The 18671-nt window shown below is 43.7% G+C and overlaps 1 protein-coding gene across 2 annotated transcripts in view; it reads left to right on the forward strand.

Annotated features, from left to right (window-relative positions):
- LOC126190816 (adenylate kinase isoenzyme 1) overlaps positions 1 to 18671 on the forward strand; it is a 137972-nt gene that overhangs the window by 108488 nt on the left and 10813 nt on the right. For both annotated transcript variants that reach the window (XM_049931382.1, XM_049931383.1), the window contains 2 exons: positions 361 to 477; positions 14357 to 14542. In XM_049931382.1, coding sequence (XP_049787339.1) covers positions 361 to 477; positions 14357 to 14542 — 303 coding nt within the window. The remainder of the gene's footprint in view (positions 1 to 360; positions 478 to 14356; positions 14543 to 18671) is intronic.

Here is an 18671-nt window from a genome sequence, read left to right on the forward strand (position 1 = left end):
CGGGCATATGAAAGCCGTCTGGTCTCCGCTATCAACTTTGTGCGTCACCAAAATATCTAAATCTTTTATGTGGACAAACTGTGACAAAATGTCTCGTCAGGTCACACAAGGCCAATTAAAACAGTTTTTACTGTTCTTCTTATTATTTTCATAAATGTCTTCTGGACGCATGAACGCGTTACGTTATTAATCGTTCCACAGCTTCTATCACTGTTGCAAATACTATTCTTCAGGTCTATAATGTATACTGTAGGTCTAGCAGACCTGCTGCTCCATATATATTACTGCTTCTCCCTCCCCTTGTTATATCATAACAATGATGCAATGGTGCTACGTTACGTGACGGTATTTTCTTTGCAGGAAGTGGTGCTAGACCTTCTGAAAGAGGCGATGCTTCAGAAGGTGGGCACCTCAAAGGGATTCCTGATCGACGGCTATCCCCGTGAGCTGTCGCAGGGCAAGACGTTTGAGGAACAGGTGAGTAACATCACGCTACTAATTCGTAGTTAATGCACAATGATCGTCCCTTCCAAAAAGACGTCTCTAAAACCACTATGACAACCCTTAGAAGGAAGTAAACTTTGAGGACCTCCTAGAGATTACGTAAGATTATCTAATTATATGTGGTCTGAGGCTTTTCCGGCGTATATGCTTTAGAAATTCGCGTAACAGACAACTTCGTCAAGCAGGGACACTGGTTAAAACTCAGTAAGGCCTGAGAATCAATATTAAGCTCTATCAAGGAGCAACGGTTCAGTCGAACACAAGATCATTCTGCACGGCCGCCGAAGAGATACTGCGTCCCTGTCCACAGTCGCCACCTACCTCAGCTCCGCTTCCCCGACCAACGGACACGACGCGCTCCGTCGGCGCACGGAATCACACCAGGACCCTCGAGGGATAAATAGTAATGTCGGAGAGTGGACGGTACCACCTATTCGCCGAAATATCGTGGGCATTCGACGATAGTATCTGGCTGGACACCCGAGAACCGTTCAAACATTATTTAATCATACTAAAGCATTTTGGTGTTGACCGTGTTCGTGCTTTTTACCATTTACAGTAGCGTCAGTGACTTCGGTTTTTTTAATTTTTTATTTTTCTGTTTGACTCTGCACTAAGAATGTCAACCATTTGTATGAATCCCCACGATGTCTAATTGATACTGATAATCAATACAGATTTATTTCATCATAAGTTGTTCAAGGTTCTTAAAAATTATTTTCTTCAAATATTTACCACCTGGAAATAAAACAGGGCGTATCAAAAAGAATCATAAGATTTGCCACGTCTGTATTTCAGAAATTAATAAACATATGGCTTGGTTCAAATGGCTCTAAGCACTATGGGACTTAACTGCTGTTGTCATCAGTCCCCTAGAACTTAGAACTACTTAAAACTAACTAACCTAAGGACATCGCACACACCCATGCCCAAGGCAGGACTCGAACCTGCACCGTAGCGGTCACGCGGCTCCAGACTGTAGTGCCTAGAACCGCACGGCCACTCCGGCCGGCAATAAACATATACAATGAATTTTGTTTTTTGGTGAATGGGAAACTCAAAATATCTTTTTATAGATGTTCAATATCCCCCCCTCCCCTTGAGTTGCACGGCATATGTCAGTGCGGTATTCATATTGTTCCCACACTGCAGCGAGCATGTCTTGAGTTACAGGTTGTACAGCTGCTGTTATGCGACGTTTCAGTTTAATCATTGTCGTTGGTAACGGAGGCACATAAACAGTCTTTTATAAACTTCCACAACAAATAATCACATACAGTCAGGTCCGGTGACCTTGGAAGACAGTAAAATAAGGCTAAATCATTTGGTCCGGTGCGACCAATCCATCGTTCAGTAACCCTTTGATTTAAAAATTCCCGCACTTCCAGATGCCACTGAGGCGGTGCCCCCTTCTGGTAAATGAAGTCGTTCGAATTAATCTCCAACTGTGGGAAAAGAAAGTTCTGAAGCATATCGAGATATGTCTTCCTGTAACAGTGCTCTCGGCAAAGAAAAATGGACCGTACACCTTTTCCTGTGAAACTGCACAAAACACATTACATTTTGGAGAGTCCATCTCATGTTGTACAACTTCATCTGGTTGTTCCATATCCCATATTGTCATGTTATGATGGTTCAACTTTCCATTTAAACGGTGTGTTGCCTCGTCACTAAACACAGAGCGTGGAAGAAAACTGTCATCCTCCATGTTGGCAATAACTAAATTACAGGACTCCACACGTTGTTGTTTGTTACCTTCACGAAGAGCTTTCAGTAGCTGGGTTTGTATGGTTTCATATACACTCCTGGAAATTGAAATAAGAACACCGTGAATTCATTGTCCCAGGAAGGGGAAACTTTATTGACACATTCCTGGGGTCAGATACATCACATGATCACACTGACAGAACCACAGGCACATAGACACAGGCAACAGAGCATGCACAATGTCGGCACTAGTACAGTGTATATCCACCTTTCGCAGCAATGCAGGCTGCTATTCTCCCATGGAGACGATCGTAGAGATGCTGGATGTAGTCCTGGGGAACGGCATGCCATGCCATTTCCACCTGGCGCCTCAGTTGGACCAGCGTTCGTGCTGTACGTGCAGACCGCGTGAGACGACGCTTCATCCAGTCCCAAACATGCTCAATGGGGGACAGATCCGGAGATCTTGCTGGCCAGGGTAGTTGACTTACACCTTCCAGAGCACGTTGGGTGGCACGGGATACATGCGGACGTGCATTGTCCTGTTGGAACAGCAAGTTCCCTTGCCGGTCTAGGAATGGTAGAACGATGGGTTCGATGACGGTTTGGATGTACCGTGCACTATTCAGTGTCCCCTCGACGATCACCAGTGGTGTACGGCTCCCCATACCATGATGCCGGGTATTGGCCCTGTGTGCCTCGGTCGTATGCAGTCCTGATTGTGGCGCTCACCTGCACGGCGCCAAACACGCATACGACCATCATTGGCACCAAGGCAGAAGCGACTCTCATCGCTGAAGACGACACGTCTCCATTCGTCCCTCCATTCACGCCAGTCGCGACACCACTGGAGGCGGGCTGCACGATGTTGGGGCGTGAGCGGAAGACGGCCTAACGGTGTGCGGGACCGTAGCCCAGCTTCATAGAGACGGTTGCGAATGGTCCTCGCCGATACCCCAGGAGCAACAGTGTCCCTAATTTGCTGGGAAGTGGCGGTGCGGTCCCCTACGGCACTGCGTAGGATCCTACGGTCTTGGCGTGCATCCGTGCGTCGCTGCGGTCCGGTCCCAGGTCGACGGGCACGTGCACCTTCCGCCGACCACTGGCGACAACATCGATGTACTGTGGAGACCTCACGCCCCACGTGTTGAGCAATTCGGCGGTACGTCCACCCGGCCTCCCGCATGCCCACTATACGCCCTCGCTCAAAGTCCGTCAACTGCACATACGGTTCACGTCCACGCTGTCGCGGCATGCTACCAGTGTTAAAGACTGCGATGGAGCTCCGTATGCCACGGCAAACTGGCTGACACTGACGGCGGCGGTGCACAAATGCTGCGCAGCTAGCGCCATTCGACGGCCAACACCGCGGTTCCTGGTGTGTCCGCTGTGCCGTGCGTGTGATCATTGCTTGTACAGCCCTCTCGCAGTGTCCGGAGCAAGTATGGTGGGTCTGACACACCGGTGTCAATGTGTTCTTTTTTCCATTTCCAGGAGTGTATAAACGTCGACGCAACACATGGCAGACGGACATCGGGGGCTAGTTGAGCTGTCAAGCTGCATAGCGAACGGATTTCTGCGGACTCCTTGTGAAACTATGACTGATGCGTTCGACGTCTGTGTCAGATACACGAGGACGGTCCGGCGATTTGCCTTTACACAAACAATGCGTTTCTCGGAATTGTTAATACCATCGTATAATGTTCTATGCTGTGGGAGGATCCACATCATACCTAATCCGAAAGTCATGCTGAACAGTTATTACTGGCCCGCATTGCGCAAAACGTAGAACACAAAACGGTTTCTGCTGTCCCGACACCATTTTTACTAGAACTTAAGTTGGCACGCACACTGATACTTCATAACAGGAACTATGTAAAACTCGAGAGTTTGCTCTTTCAAACAGTACGTTATCCACCCACATATCTCAAATAATATAATAGTTATGATTTTTAAATCGGATGAGCCTTTTTGATACACACTGTATATTACTAACTTACACAGTGCCGTATTTACCAATTATACTTGGTGTCACATATAAAATTGTGGCAGGAAAAGAACCCCCTACCACCGAAAGTAGAAGCTGTTATGAGGTGGCTTGCTTGTATGCAGCTACTACACAGCATTATCGCACGGCTAAAATGTTTAGATAGATTACAGCAATAATAATGGAAGCACAGCTTATCAACTGTTTACTATAATTTGTTTAATGCAATTATACATTAAGTAACTTACGTGTGAAGGAAATGGGTGGGACTATAGTTAACTGTTCACATGCAATGATATATATGAACACTGATCTAGTCCTGAATCCAGCGAACGATGACTAATAGAGCATCCAGCTGGAGTCTTCTTGGCGGCAAGTAGTTAGTTCTGATACTGCCCAAACAACTGTTGAGTGGAGCCAGGCCTCTGCTTACATGCATTTAGAGCGGTTGAATGTTTACTTGGGAAATTCTTCTTTTGTGTGCGCCTTCTTTGACATCTGACCAGAACTATGTTGCGTCTCTCAAGAGGCTGAACATATTCGTGGCGCCCTCTCTGTACGGCTAGGTTTCGTCTCTTCTGAGGGACGCAGTATACATAAAAATGCTAACGTTATGACTAAGTGTAAATGTGGGTATTCAACACGTTGTCTTTAGAGAAAAGAAGGCACATCGTATCTTTCAACTAGTGAGAGTACTAGACTCGCTTTCGGGTCAATGGAAGCACTCTGAATGTAAATAATATGCAGGGATACTCTTTCATATTTTCTATAATAATTTCCACAGCTTTTAAAAGTTTGTTTTCGATAGGCACTGAGAAAAATTTTCCGTCAGGATCCGTCGGACCGATCATTGAAGATTTATACATAAGAGAATTTATCATGCATTTCAGCCTCAGATCACATAAATGGCATTGTTACCAATTTCGACTAGCTTATGAGTCATCAGCAGATGATTTGAAAGTGTTACACAGTAACTCATCAAAGTACAATTACTTGCTAATAAGTGCAAGGCGATAATGATGCCATATATTTGACCTGAAGCTGAAATAGAGTGGATGAAAAAAATCGTGGAGCACGCAGAAGAGGAGGAGGAAACAAGATGAAACTTCACGGGTGTAGGGTGATATTATTTCAGTGACTACAACATCGAATAAAATTTAAAAAGAACGTCGCAGGTGGCTCAGCTAAAAAGTGTGACGTTTCACCTTCTTTGGACAGGATGCATGCACTGATTCGTTTTTATCCTCTCCTGAGACAAGCTGCCCCAAAACTGTTGTACTGGTCCTTGATATCCTAGAGACAGGCCCGGGGACGGGGCTGAGGTTGGAGCTGGTGGCTGCTGCTAGTCTTCAATCAATGGTGCAGGATGACGCAGAAAGTTGCAGTGACTCCATTACTTGTTCTCGGATGGCAGAGCAGATTCAAAGGGATTACTATGTGCTTGGTACGCAGTATGGCGATCCTCCATCGTATTGGTCAAAGGTGGTCAACCGGAACCTTTCCCTCACGTTCCCCTGTTGTCCAACATTGGGACACTGTCACAGTCCAATGGCACGCAGATTTGCATATTCCACGATTCGACCAGCCGTCAAAATGGAGACCCACAATGGCGCCCCTCTCAAAGTCTGTACGGTGCTGATAACCTTATCTCATACGATTACGGGGCATCTCCGCGTCCTTCACAGTGATCACTCCTTGCCTAACATTGATGATGCCCTTTATATCCCCTATCAGATCTGGTAACAACACCAAACATGGGCAACAATAACACAGTCTGGTAGCCATTCCATCTGCCACAGAGAATTGCAACTCTAATCATCACCATATCCACCGATGGTGGGTGTGTTGTACGAAGTTACATTAACATCAGACACTGTCTTCTGGATTGCTTCACTTTGTCAGGCAGTTTGTACGATAAAAAATCGTTGTAATGTCTAGTCTGTGTAAATTTACGTGTTACATTGATAACTATGTTTAAAGATCAAGGAAGGGCATGGGAAGGGGCTGAGTGCTAAGGTTGTCGGCCACACTGCAGTATGGTTCTTACGAGAACAGGAATGCTTTTCCATACTAAGTGTCCACTGTGCTCAAATGTACATTTGAAGTCTCCGATGAAAATCAGTTGCATTAATGTTTCAGCAGTAACTACTACTGCGTTAACTAGTATTTCTGCGAACTTCAGATTCGCCTCAATATTGTCTATATTTCCAGCAGCACCGTGTTCCATCCAATTACGAAGACACTCGTGCACCGATTTTGATAACTGTTCGTCACACAACCGTTCCGCATGATATCTGTAGTTTCACCGATATTGCAGGAATATGTTATTTGGCCTTTAGATACGAGTATCTTCCCTAAAAACCGTTACTTTTTCTGTCTTTCTAGTCGCCCCTATAACTTAAAGAAAAACTTGCGTCTCCGGAGCTTGGCTTCTACTTTTGTTGTTGCTAGTAGTTCCATACACACTTGTTTATGGCCGACCGCTGTGAACGAGCGGCCCTAGGCGCTTCAGTGTGGAACCGCACGACCGCTACGGTCGCAGGTTCGAATCCTGCCTCGGGCATGGGTGTGTGTAATGTCCCTAGGTTAGTTAGGTTTAAGTAGTTCTAAGTTCTAGGGGACTGATGACGTCAGATGTCTAAATTCTAGGGGACTGATGACCTCAGATGTTAAGTTCTATTGTGCTCAGAGCCATTTGAACCATTTGAACCTGTTTCTGCCGCCGTAGTCTTGCAGGAGGTTTGCATCGTTTTCTTTCTTACCATGTTTCTTAGAATTGCAACATTCATTCTCTTAATTTTATTTCACTTTAATCGATTTCTGTGATGGGTAGAGTGTAAACCGAGGAGGTATACATGTTGACTTGTTTGACAGATTGTTAATAAACAACCAGTAACAGGCGTTTCATTGACCGCAAATTGACAACGATTCTGTCTGCAAGTACAGTTTCGGAGTTATGTTATTGCACTATTTTTCTCTTCATTTTGAGGGTTTCAAACTATGTAGTCAATAACATGTGTTGTAACGAACTGATTTTAAATTTGAAACGTTGATAAAGAATATGTTTAGTATATATCGATGGTGTGCTGTTCCTACAACTTCATTTTATGACTGATAAAACTTGACTGATATTGTTAATTTCCTTAATATCTCCAGGTTCGGTTCATTTGGGGAAGAATATGGTAAAGAAAGGTAAATTCTTTCCTGTAGTCACTTTGAGAAATTGTCGTAAAATTCAGTTACTGAATTTCTCTATCGCCCAGACAATCAGCGATGTTGCTTAAAAAGGATGGGTACTGCGTTAGCAGTTCCGCTTCAGATTAATATTTTTCGACATTAATATTTCATATGATTATTTTTCAGATACTTGGACTGTGTATTTTTCATCCACATACCGTTTGTAGCTCTACCCGACTCTCGAAGTACCAAGATGTTCTTTTATAAACACACCTCATCAAAGTATTACAAAAACAAACCTATACTTTTGGCTCCTCATAGTTTTCAAAATTAAATAATTTTTGATATGCATCTAATCATTTGATTAAAAGTCCATAAGAGGCACAACTGAGGTAATCTTCTTCTTGATTGTATGCGGTAGTATGTAACACTGAATGAATACCAGTTGTCGCACAAACTTTCACATCGTTTACTTCTACCGTTGACACACAGTGGTAGACTAATAAAATGTAACTCGTTCCATAAAAATGAACGCGATTCTACAGAGGCCAAGAAGAAAAGGAAACATTTTAAAACATATGATACCGAACATTCATTTATTCATTTCGTTACTAGATCATAACCGTCGCAGCAATTGTAGAATCGCTTCGCGCGTGTTATTGCGGAGGATGCCTGTCAACCATATCGGTATTGTGCCTGGCGACGTAATACTCGTAAAACCAGTGCCGCGCGAAGTGTAGCCGTCAGCGCTCGGCAAAGATGCGCGACGTACTAGTAACGAGCAAAAACAAATCAAAAGCGTTGTAGTTTACATTAAACAAAAATATTATCACAATAAACTCTCTAGATTAGTTATTTGCAATACCACACATCGTCTGATGCTGCACAGCTTCTGTATTACTACAGACTATGTGTGTCGCACCAAACCTATTGCTATTCGTATTACTGTGTCGTATACAGTGAGGGGAATGGGAGGACAGGAACCACCCTCCACCCTCGGCCCTCCCCAGGAGAAAAATAACGTTATGGTATTCACCAGCTTAACTCACATCTTGCTCTTTCATACAGACGGACCGATCAGTTCAGTGACAGACTGAAGAAAGATAGATTTTTTGACGCATTTACAAGAGATTAAATTATTCCTCTTTTACCCCTAATTTTTAGCACTTGGCTCATAAGAATCCTAGCAAATGCTTTGATCAAAGGTACAAATTGATATAGGCGCCGCAGTTCTACCCCCTACTTTCTTTCTCCAGTGACCTATTTCGTGGCGAAACAGCACAGGATTACCGTTTCACATATACATCTATACTGCAAGTGTCACCTTTTGGTGTGTGGCGGAAAGTACATCTGGACCACTGTCACTCACCCCTTGCGGAATCCACTATCCTTGTAGACAGATCTTTTCGATTAACGGGCCAGAAGTACCTAAGCCGGTTAAGCTAATATTTGGAGCCAATTCTGAAATTACTACTGTTTTATGGCTGCTGTTACTATAAATTCTTTAGTATTGGAATCGCTATGACTGATTCGCAGTTTTCATTTATTCTCATCACTGACTAAAGAAATTTAAAAATGTGTGCTTTGCATTTTCATCTGCATGTGAAAATTAATGTTCCTCATCAAGCTTACACGCTCCAGCAGTTTATTATTCCTTTTATTTTGTATGCAACTTTCGCTTAGTTCAGCCCCTAGTTCTCGCATTATCGATGCAAAAGATAACTAGTACCGGGACGTCTGATATGTCGTGTACAGTTTCGGCGGGCTCCGTGCGTTAAAGTGTTTACAGAACTCAAATCAAATTGCTGGGATGAAACTTAAAATTGTGATAACCGTAGTGGTACATCCATGGTGAGGTATAATAAAGGTATAGTAAGGAATTACGATACTACTTTATTTGCGTTTTTTTCCTTTATTGTTGTTTTATACCTTTACAAAAGGTAGGCCAGCAGCAGCCTATCCACGCCGCTCTTCGGCCACAGAAAAAAACATACAAGAAACATGAAGATATGAAAACAGATGTACAAGTAGGATAAAACAGGAGACAGACAAATGAAAAAGAAAGTAAGTCGTTCGCGGAAGGCACTGGTCGCACAGGGAAGGTCAGCTCAGTACACAAGCGTAGACGGACGGTTGAACACGTGAACGTCGGAGCAATGAAGAAGAAACACCGTTGCACTAAGACGAAGAGAAACACTAACACAATGACGGCGATCTTCAGTGCACTATAAACACACTGTTACACGAAAAAAGGGGGGGGGAGGGGGCTGCCACAGGGAAATACGGGAGGGTAGGGGGAAAGGGGGGGAAGGATGCCAGGTGGAGAGAAGATGGGAAAGAGAGGGGAGAGGCTATGGGCTGGTGGAAGCCTGGGGAGGGGAGAGGAGAGGAAGAGAGGAGGGAGGAAGTGAGGAGGGAGAGAAGGGAAAGAGGTTGCCCTGGAGGAAAAACACAGGAGGAGGAAGGAGAGGATTAAATCTAGTAGGAGGGGTAGATGGAGGGGACGAAGGTATCATCCAGGAGGGGAAGTTTGCGGAAGCCACCTTGGGCAAGGGTATGAAGTGTGGTAAGATGGAGAAGGGTGGGATGCAGGTGTACAGGCGCGGCAGCGGACGGGAGTGGGAAAGGATGAGAGACAAGCGGGTGAGGTGGATCAATTTTACGGGAGGTGTAAAGGATCTGCACCAAGTCAAGGAAGAGGAGGAGGTGTGGGAAAGAAATTAAGTTGTAGGGGATCCACGTTTGGGATGGGAGGCAGATGCGATAGGCGAGGCAGAGCGCATGGCGTTCCAGGATTTGAAGGGACTTGCAGAAGGAAGGAGGGGCGGAGGTGGGCATAACAGAGGATTTACTTGCGTTGGAATCTTTACTCTTCATAGTGAAGTCAAAAAAATTCCTGGAGCGGCTGCACAGTGCTTCTTTGTTTTTGCAGGACCTTAGAGAAATACCATGTCTTGAAGACTGCATTACTTTTCATTCCGTAGTACTGCATCTCGCGTACCTGTCTTGAAATACGCATGATTTCCGCCGAGGTTATAACATATGATCGAAATCATCCGGACACGCCTGTGTAATGCGGAATTGGCCACCAGATGTCACGGGGGGCAGATCCGCCAGTATAAAATGAGGTGAGAAGTACTGTATTGTGTTGTCAGTTGAGAAGAGAAGCAGTGGCAGTAGCATAGGTCAGTCAGGAGAGCTCGCTTACTAAGAACGTGGGCTGGTCATTGGATGTCACCTCAGTAACAAATCCATAACGAAAATAAAGCTGTCCAAGTAGGCTATAGTGATTGTGACGTAGAAACGTGAAATAACAACCAAAGCTAAACCAAGATCATCCAGACTTCTTGAATTGCCTGACAGGCACTGTACAGCATTGCATGAGATCAGTGGAAGGAATCACTCGTGAGTTCCAATGTGCTACCGGCAGTCCAGCTAGCGGAATGACCGATCGTAGGGAGACAAGACGAATGGAGTACCATGATAAAACAGCACTATGATAAAACAGTGCTATTCTACTCCGGCACAGTGACCATGGTTACGTATCCGTTTATGTTCACATGTGTGTTTCTAAAGGAATAATCTGAGAATTTATTCGTTTACATTAAAACACACTACATCAGTAGCGTGTGGATAAGCTGAGAATTTGGGTCAGACGGGAGGGGTACTAGGGTTGCGATTGCCATTGTGTCCGGTTGGCGTAGTGGTCACAGCAATTTCCTAGTAAGCAGAAAACCCGGGTTCGAAGTAATACATTTCTGTAGCTAGTGCTAAGTGACGCTTAAGGTGGTGTAAAGAACGACGCCATTGTACAGCGAATGATTCACGAGTGATTTAGAGTGATGAATCGCGCTGTCCCCTTTGGTAACCCGATGGAAGAGTTTGAGATTGGCGAATGCCTGGACAACGGTACATGCCTCATCTGTATTGTCTACACTCTACAGTGAATTACGGAGGATTTTGTGTTACGGTATGGGGATGTTTTTCGTGGTTAGGCTGTTCACGTTGTACTTGCACAGTGGATTGACTTCGAGCAAATTCCAAACCGTAGAATGGTTTCTCTGTGGTGAAGTCGCTATATTGCTTCATACAAACAACAGCTCAGCTGCATCAAAACTTTGAGCTTTCCTTTATTCAGTGACATGCACAATGTGTTTTCCTGTAATAAACAGAAATCTGCTCTTTTTTTAATCATCCGGTATATCGCCAGTGTTTTATCTCTTTCCATCTACTGAAGATAAAATCTGCTTGTCGTGAATCAAATAAAGGAAATGCATGACTTCTGTTCACTCCTCATAAAATCGATTCGTTCTTATTAACCAAAATTTCTGAAAGCAAGCAGAAACCTGATAGTCCAAGTACGGCTCATAAATGATTAAGCGTTTACAAGGGAGTGTGTATCGATTCTGAAAGAAGAAGTCAGGTAGCTATAACAACATTTAAAGACTTGATGTTGGAGTGTTTACATGATCGACTAGAAGTGATATTGCGAAATCTGTTTACGGAAACAGGATTCAAATGGTTCAAATGGCTCTGAGCACTAAGGGACTCAACTGCTGTGGTCATAAGTCCCCTAGAACTTAGAACTACTTAAACCTAACTAACCTAAGGACAGCACACAACACCCAGCCATCACGAGGCAGAGAAAATCCCTGACCCCGCCGGGAATCGAACCCGGGAACCCGGGCGTGGGAAGCGAGAACGCTACCGCACGACCACGAGATGCGGGCGAAAACAGGATTGAGAAAACCCATGTAAAGTTAATATAAGAAAATGTAAAAGACATGTCCGAACGAACAGACACCGTATAGATATAATTAAGGCAAAGATGACCAATGATCTCTTCAGTGCGGATGCACACACCATGCTCGAACTCTTACGGGAATCGGTGAAATGCCGCGAGTAATGACGATAATGGGCAAGGGGCACTACATCAGTAGTGTGTGGATAAGCTGAGAATCGGGGTCTGACGGGAGGGGTACTAGGGTAGCCCATGGAGTTGCGATTGTCGTAATGGTCACAGCAATTTCCTAGTAAGCAGAAAACCCGGGTTCGAATACCGAGCCGGTACTAATTTTCAAATTTCCCCATTGACTTATATCAATGTCCACTAGCAGCCAATACCTGTAATTCATTGTATCTTCAAATCTATCTTCTCCATGTCGTTCTATTCTACCACGGCACAGTATCCATGGTTACGTATCCGTTTATGTTCACACGTATGTTTCTAAAGGAATAATCTGAGAATTCATTCGTTTACAATTTTTTCTTGTTGCTCTTCTCGACTTAAAATTTTAAAATTTCGTGTAGATTTATTCACACCACTTACAGACCTGGATTTGGTGTCATTTTTTCGCATAGTACATCAAGTTTTCTTGCATATAGCTGATTGGGTTGAATGCGACTTATGTGGCAAAAATCTCGTCTGAAGTCGATTTATTACGAAAATCGCTGCAACGTGTCAGGCATGTTGTTCGATTGCTCCCGCCGGGGTGGCCGAGCGGTTCTAGGGGCTACAGTCTAGAACCGCGCGACCGCTACGGACGCAGGATCGAATCCTGCCTCGGGCATGGATGTGTGTGATGTCCTTAGGTTAGTTAGGTTTAAGTAGTTCTAAGTTCTACGGGACTGATGACCTCAGAAGTTAAGTTCCATAGTGCTCAGAGCCATTTGAACCATTTGTTCGATTGCGGCGCAGACTCTTGCTCTGAGATCAGCGAGAGATATCGGCAGGAATGGCACAAACACGGTATCCTTGATAAATGCTCACAGGAAAAAAATCAAAGAGGTGTCAGGTCTTGCCGACGCGCGGCCATGGAATCGGCGCATCTCATTCAATCCATTTAGATGGAAAGCGGTTGCTGAGGAATTCCCGAACGTGGACGAGGTAGTGCGTCAGTACGCCATCTTGCATGATGTTTACGATATGTTCTTGGATAACGTTCTCAGTCATCGAAATAAAAAAGTTTCCCGGTTTCATCTTGGGAAAAGAAAGGATCGTAACTTTATCCTTGCTCAGTACGCAAAGGCGTTATCTTTTGGGCTATCAGGACCATGTTCCAAGGTTCGTCGTGGAATTTTACCTTCCATATCCTAAAGTCGTATTTATTAGCTTTACCATTTAAGTGAAAAGTCGACCCGTCTCTGAAGATAATGTTTCCAATAAAATCTTCTTTACTCAATCGAGGTAACATTTCCACACAAAAGTAACCTTTTCAATGTCTTTTACTTCTTGTACCGTTGTTAATTTGTTCGCTTTGAGATGACAATGTCTTCTTAACACACACCGGTTATATGTGAGACACCCATCTTTCAAACAGCACGCCACGTCGGTTCTTTATGACAGTTAACAAAGCTTTGCCCTACTTTCCCGAAGACGTTGTCGATTCACGCACACCTGGGGGATTTTTTTATGGATTACTGAGCACCCATTGCCAGTAATATACTTATGTCACTCGTAAATAGTAGCCTACCCGGAGGATCTCTACCGTAATCGGTACGAAAATTATGCTGCACAATCGTCGGAGACTTTGGTTCATCAAACCAAAACACTCACCGAGCTCCCCCGGCGTCAGTGAAGGAAGCCATCTTTGCTACAACTGTCGATAGTGCTAGTAATTCGGAACTAATATATTTTGTGGGTCAAAAGTCGATTTACTTTCTTGCAAAATTACGCTACAATTGTCGCCAGCGCTTGCAGTGGTGAGATTCGGTACTATTGTACTACAAAACTACGCCTAGTCTAGATCTGTAAGTCTCATGAATAGATTTTTACCAATTTTAAAACTTGTGGAGTACTTTTAGAAACATCCTCTATTGACACACTGATCACTTGTTGATTTCTGAACTATAGCAGGTTGTTAAATTAAAGAAATTCTCATGTCTCAGCCTCCTGGAATATGCTGGTAAATAACTCTTCACGTCTCAGATTGTTGGGCATTAGCAGGAGCAACGAATGACCGCCTGTTACGATGTGTGCAGATCAGCCCGTGCACGCTGGTCCTGAACTTCGACGCGAGCCCCGAGACGATGACGAAGCGGCTGCTGCACCGGGCCCAGACGTCGGGCCGCGTCGACGACAACGAGGAGACCATCAAGAAACGCCTGCAGACGTTCCTCACGCACAGCAAGCCCGTCGTAGAACACTACGCCGACAAGTGCCGGACGGTGAGTGTACCCAGGGGTGGTGGCACCAGTTACCGCTACCGAATGAGAGCGTTGATATACATGTTTTGAAAGTTATCTGCCCTGAGTAAACACAACCTTCTTCATTTTCCACCCATACATGTTTCGGTGATGTTTCACCATCATCAGTGAGTTTCCATTATTTTTCTTAACAGCACATACAGTTGTTCATGTAGCTGTCTGTCATTTGCCACAGTTTTTCATCTGCTACTAAGTAATGATTTATCTACAGTCCGCATTATCGTCATCAGTTTCCTGCTTTATTTGAGCCCCATTTCTCTGGTCCTGCTGTGTACACTGCCATTGTTCGTGATTTCAAATCTCTTCTTTTCTCGTTTCCTCTTTCCTTCCACATAGCCTCTGTTTCATAAGCCTATCATGACTTGTATAGTTTTTCTTCTTCTTTTCTATACAGTCCTTTGCTCTATATTTTATCCTTATCTACACCTGTACTCGACAATACACCTGACGCTGTGTAGCGGAGGGTGCTGCTATCTGATGCCCCTTTCCCTGTTCCATTCGCGAATGGCGCTCGCGAAGAATGATTGTCGATCTATCTCCGTATTACCTCTAATTTCTCGTTTGCTCGTTGTGATCTTCTCGCCAGATGTATGTGGTGGGAGATTAAATGTTCTCTGACTCTTCCCGAAACTAAGCCTCTCAGAATTTCGATTGTAAATATCTGTGATGCACAACGCCTCTCCTGTAGCGTCTGCCACTAGAGTTTGAGTATCTCCGTAACGCACTTGCGCTGTCTGTACGAACCCGTGACGAAATGTGCTGCTCTTTGTTGGATCTTGTCCATCTCCGCTTTTAATTCAACTTGGTTAGGGTACCGGACTTATCAGAAATACTCAAGAATCGTTGGAATTAATTTATTGTAAGCCACTTGTTTAGCGATGCATTATTTTTGTAAGATTCTATGATCTCAGTCTAGCACCTACTTTTCCTACTACTTGTTTTATGTGGTCATTCCACTTTACGTAGCTCCGGACAGTAAGTCCTAACTGTGTTACGGTAGTTACTGTTTCCAGCAATTTGTCACCAACAGTGTCAAATGAAGCTACTGGTGTGGTGGTTAATTTTGCAGCTTGTTGATGTTATTTATCTTATCGCTACTATGTTGTTGTTGTGGTCTTCAGTCCTGAGACTGGTTTGATGCAGCTCTCCATGCTACTCTATCCTGTGCAAGCTTCTTCATCTCCCAGTACCTACTGCATCCTACATCCTTCTGAATCTGCTTAGTGTATTCATCTCTTGGTCTCCCCCTACGATTTTTACTCTCCACGCTACCCTCCAATACTAAATTGGTGATCCCTTGATGCCTCAGAACATGTCCTACCAACCGATCCCTTCTTCTGGTCAAGTTGTGCCACAAACTTCTCTTCTCCCCAATCCTATTCAATACTTCCTCATTAGTTACGTGATCTACCCATCTAATCTTCAGCATTCTTCTGTAGCACCACATTTCGAAAGCTTCTATTCTCTTCTTGTCCAAACTATTTATCGTCCATGTTTCGCTTCCATACATGGCTACACTCCATACAAATACTTTCAGAAATGACTTCCTGACACTTAAATCTATACTCGATGTTAACAAATTTCTCTTCTTCAGAAACGCTTTCCTTGTCATTGCCAGTCTACATTTTATATCCTCTCTACTTCGACCATCATCAGTTATTTTGCTCCCCAAATAGCAAAACTCCTTTACTACTTTAAGTGTCTCATTTCCTAATCTAATTCCCTCAGCATCACCCGACTTAATTTGACTACATTCCATTATCCTCGTTTTGCTTTTGCTGATGTTCATCTTATATCCTCCCGTCAAGACACCGTCCATTCCGTTCAACTGCTCTTCCAAGTCCTTTGCTGTCTCTGACAGAATTACAATGTCATCGGCGAACGTCAAAGTTTTTATTTCTTCTCCATGGACTTTAATACCTACTCCGAATTTTTCTTTTGTTTCCTTTACTGCTTGCTCAATATACAGATTGAATAACATCGGGGAGAGGCTACAACCCTGTCTTACTCCCTTCCCAACCACTGCTTCCCTTTCATGTCCCTCGACTCTTATAACTGCCATCTGGTTTCTGTACAAATTGTAAATAACCTTTCGCTCCCTGTATTTTACCCCTGCCACCTTTAGAATTTGAAAGAGAGTATTTCAGTCAACATTGTCAAAAGCTTTCTCTAAGTCTACAAATGCTAGAAACGTTGGTTTGCCTTTCCTTAATCTTTCTTCTAAGATAAGTCGTAAGGTCAGTATTGCCTCACGTGTTCCAGTATTTCTACGGAATCCAAACTGATCTTCCCCGAGGTCGGCTTCTACTAGTTTTTCCATTCGTCTGTAAAAAATTCGTGTTAGTATTTTGCAGCTGTGGCTTATTAAACTGATTGTTCGGTAATTTTCACATCTGTCAACACCTGCTTTCTTTGGGATTGGAATTATTATATTCTTCTTGAAGTCTGAGGGTATTTCGCCTGTTTCATACATCTTGCTCACCAGATGGTAGAGTTTTGTCAGGACTGGCTCTCCCAAGGCCGTCAGTAGTTCCAATGGAATGTTGTCTACTCCAGGGGCCTTGTTTCGACTCAGGTCTTTCAGTGCTTTGTCAAACTCTTCACGCAGTATCGTACCTCCCATTTCATCTTCATCTACATCCTCTTCCATTTCCATAATATTGTCCTCAAGTACATCGCCCTTGTATAGACCCTCTATATACTCCTTCCACCTTTCTGCCTTCCCTTCTTTGCTTAGAACTGGGTTTCCATCTGAGCTCTTGATGTTCATACAAGTGGTTCTCTTATCTCCAAAGGTCTCTTTAATTTTCCTGTAGGCAGTATCTGTCTTACCCCTATTGAGATAAGCCTCTACATCTTTGCATTTGTCCTCTAGCCATCCCTGCTTAGCCATTTTGCACTTCCTGTCGATCTCATTTTTGAGACGTTTGTATTCCTTTTTACTTGCTTCAATTACTGCATTTTTATATTTTCTCCTTTCATCAATTAAGTTCAATATTTCTTCTGTTACCCAAGGATTTCTACTAGCCCTCGTCTTTTTACCTACTTGATCCTCTGCTGCCTTCACTACTTCATCCCTCAAAGCTACCCATTCTTCTTCTACTGTATTTCTTTCCCCCATGCCTGTCAATTGTTCCCTTATGCTCTCCCTGAAACTCTGTACAACCTCTGGTTCTTTCAGTTTATCCAGGTCCCATCTCCTTAAATTCCCACCTTTTTGCAGTTTCTTCAGTTTTAATCTACAGGTCATAACCAATAGATTGTGGTCAGAGTCCACATCTGTCCCTGTAAATGGCTTACAATTTAAAACCTGGTTCCTAAATCTCTGTCTTACCATTATATAATCTATCTGATACCTTTTAGTATCTCCAGGGTTCTTCCATGTATACAACCTTCTATCGTGATTCTTAAACCAAGTGTTAGCTATGATTAAGTTGTGCTCTGTGCAAAATTCTACCAGGCGGCTTCCTCTTTCATTTCTTAGCCCCAATCCATATTCACCTACTACGTTTCCATCTCTCCCTTTCCCTACACTCGAATTCCAGTCACCCATGACTATTAAATTTTCGTCTCCCTTCACTATCTGAATAATTCCTTTTATTTCATCATACATTTCTTCAATTTCTTCGTCATCTGCAGAGCTAGTTGGCATATAAACTTGTACTACTGTAGTAGGTGTGGGCTGCGTATCTATCTTGGCCACAATTATGCGTTCACTATGCTGTTTGTAGTAGCTTACCCGCATTCCTATTTTCCTATTCATTATTAAACCTACTCCTGCATTACCCCTATTTGACTTTGTGTTTATAACCCTGTAGTCACCTGACCAGAAGTCTTGTTCCTCCTGCCACCGAACTTCACTAATTCCCACTATATCTAACTTTAACCTATCCATTTCCCTTTTTAAAGTTTCTAACCTGCCTGCCCGATTAAGTGATCTGACATTCCACGCTCCGATCCGTAGAACGCCAGTTTTCTTTCTCCTGATAACGACGTCCTCTTGAGTAGTCCCCGCCCGGAGATCCGAATGGGGGACTATTTTACCTCCGGAATATTTTACCCAAGAGGACGCCATCATCATTTAATCATA

Source organism: Schistocerca cancellata, chromosome 6 (assembly GCF_023864275.1).
Source record: "Schistocerca cancellata isolate TAMUIC-IGC-003103 chromosome 6, iqSchCanc2.1, whole genome shotgun sequence".
Lineage (NCBI taxonomy): Eukaryota > Metazoa > Arthropoda > Insecta > Orthoptera > Acrididae > Schistocerca > Schistocerca cancellata.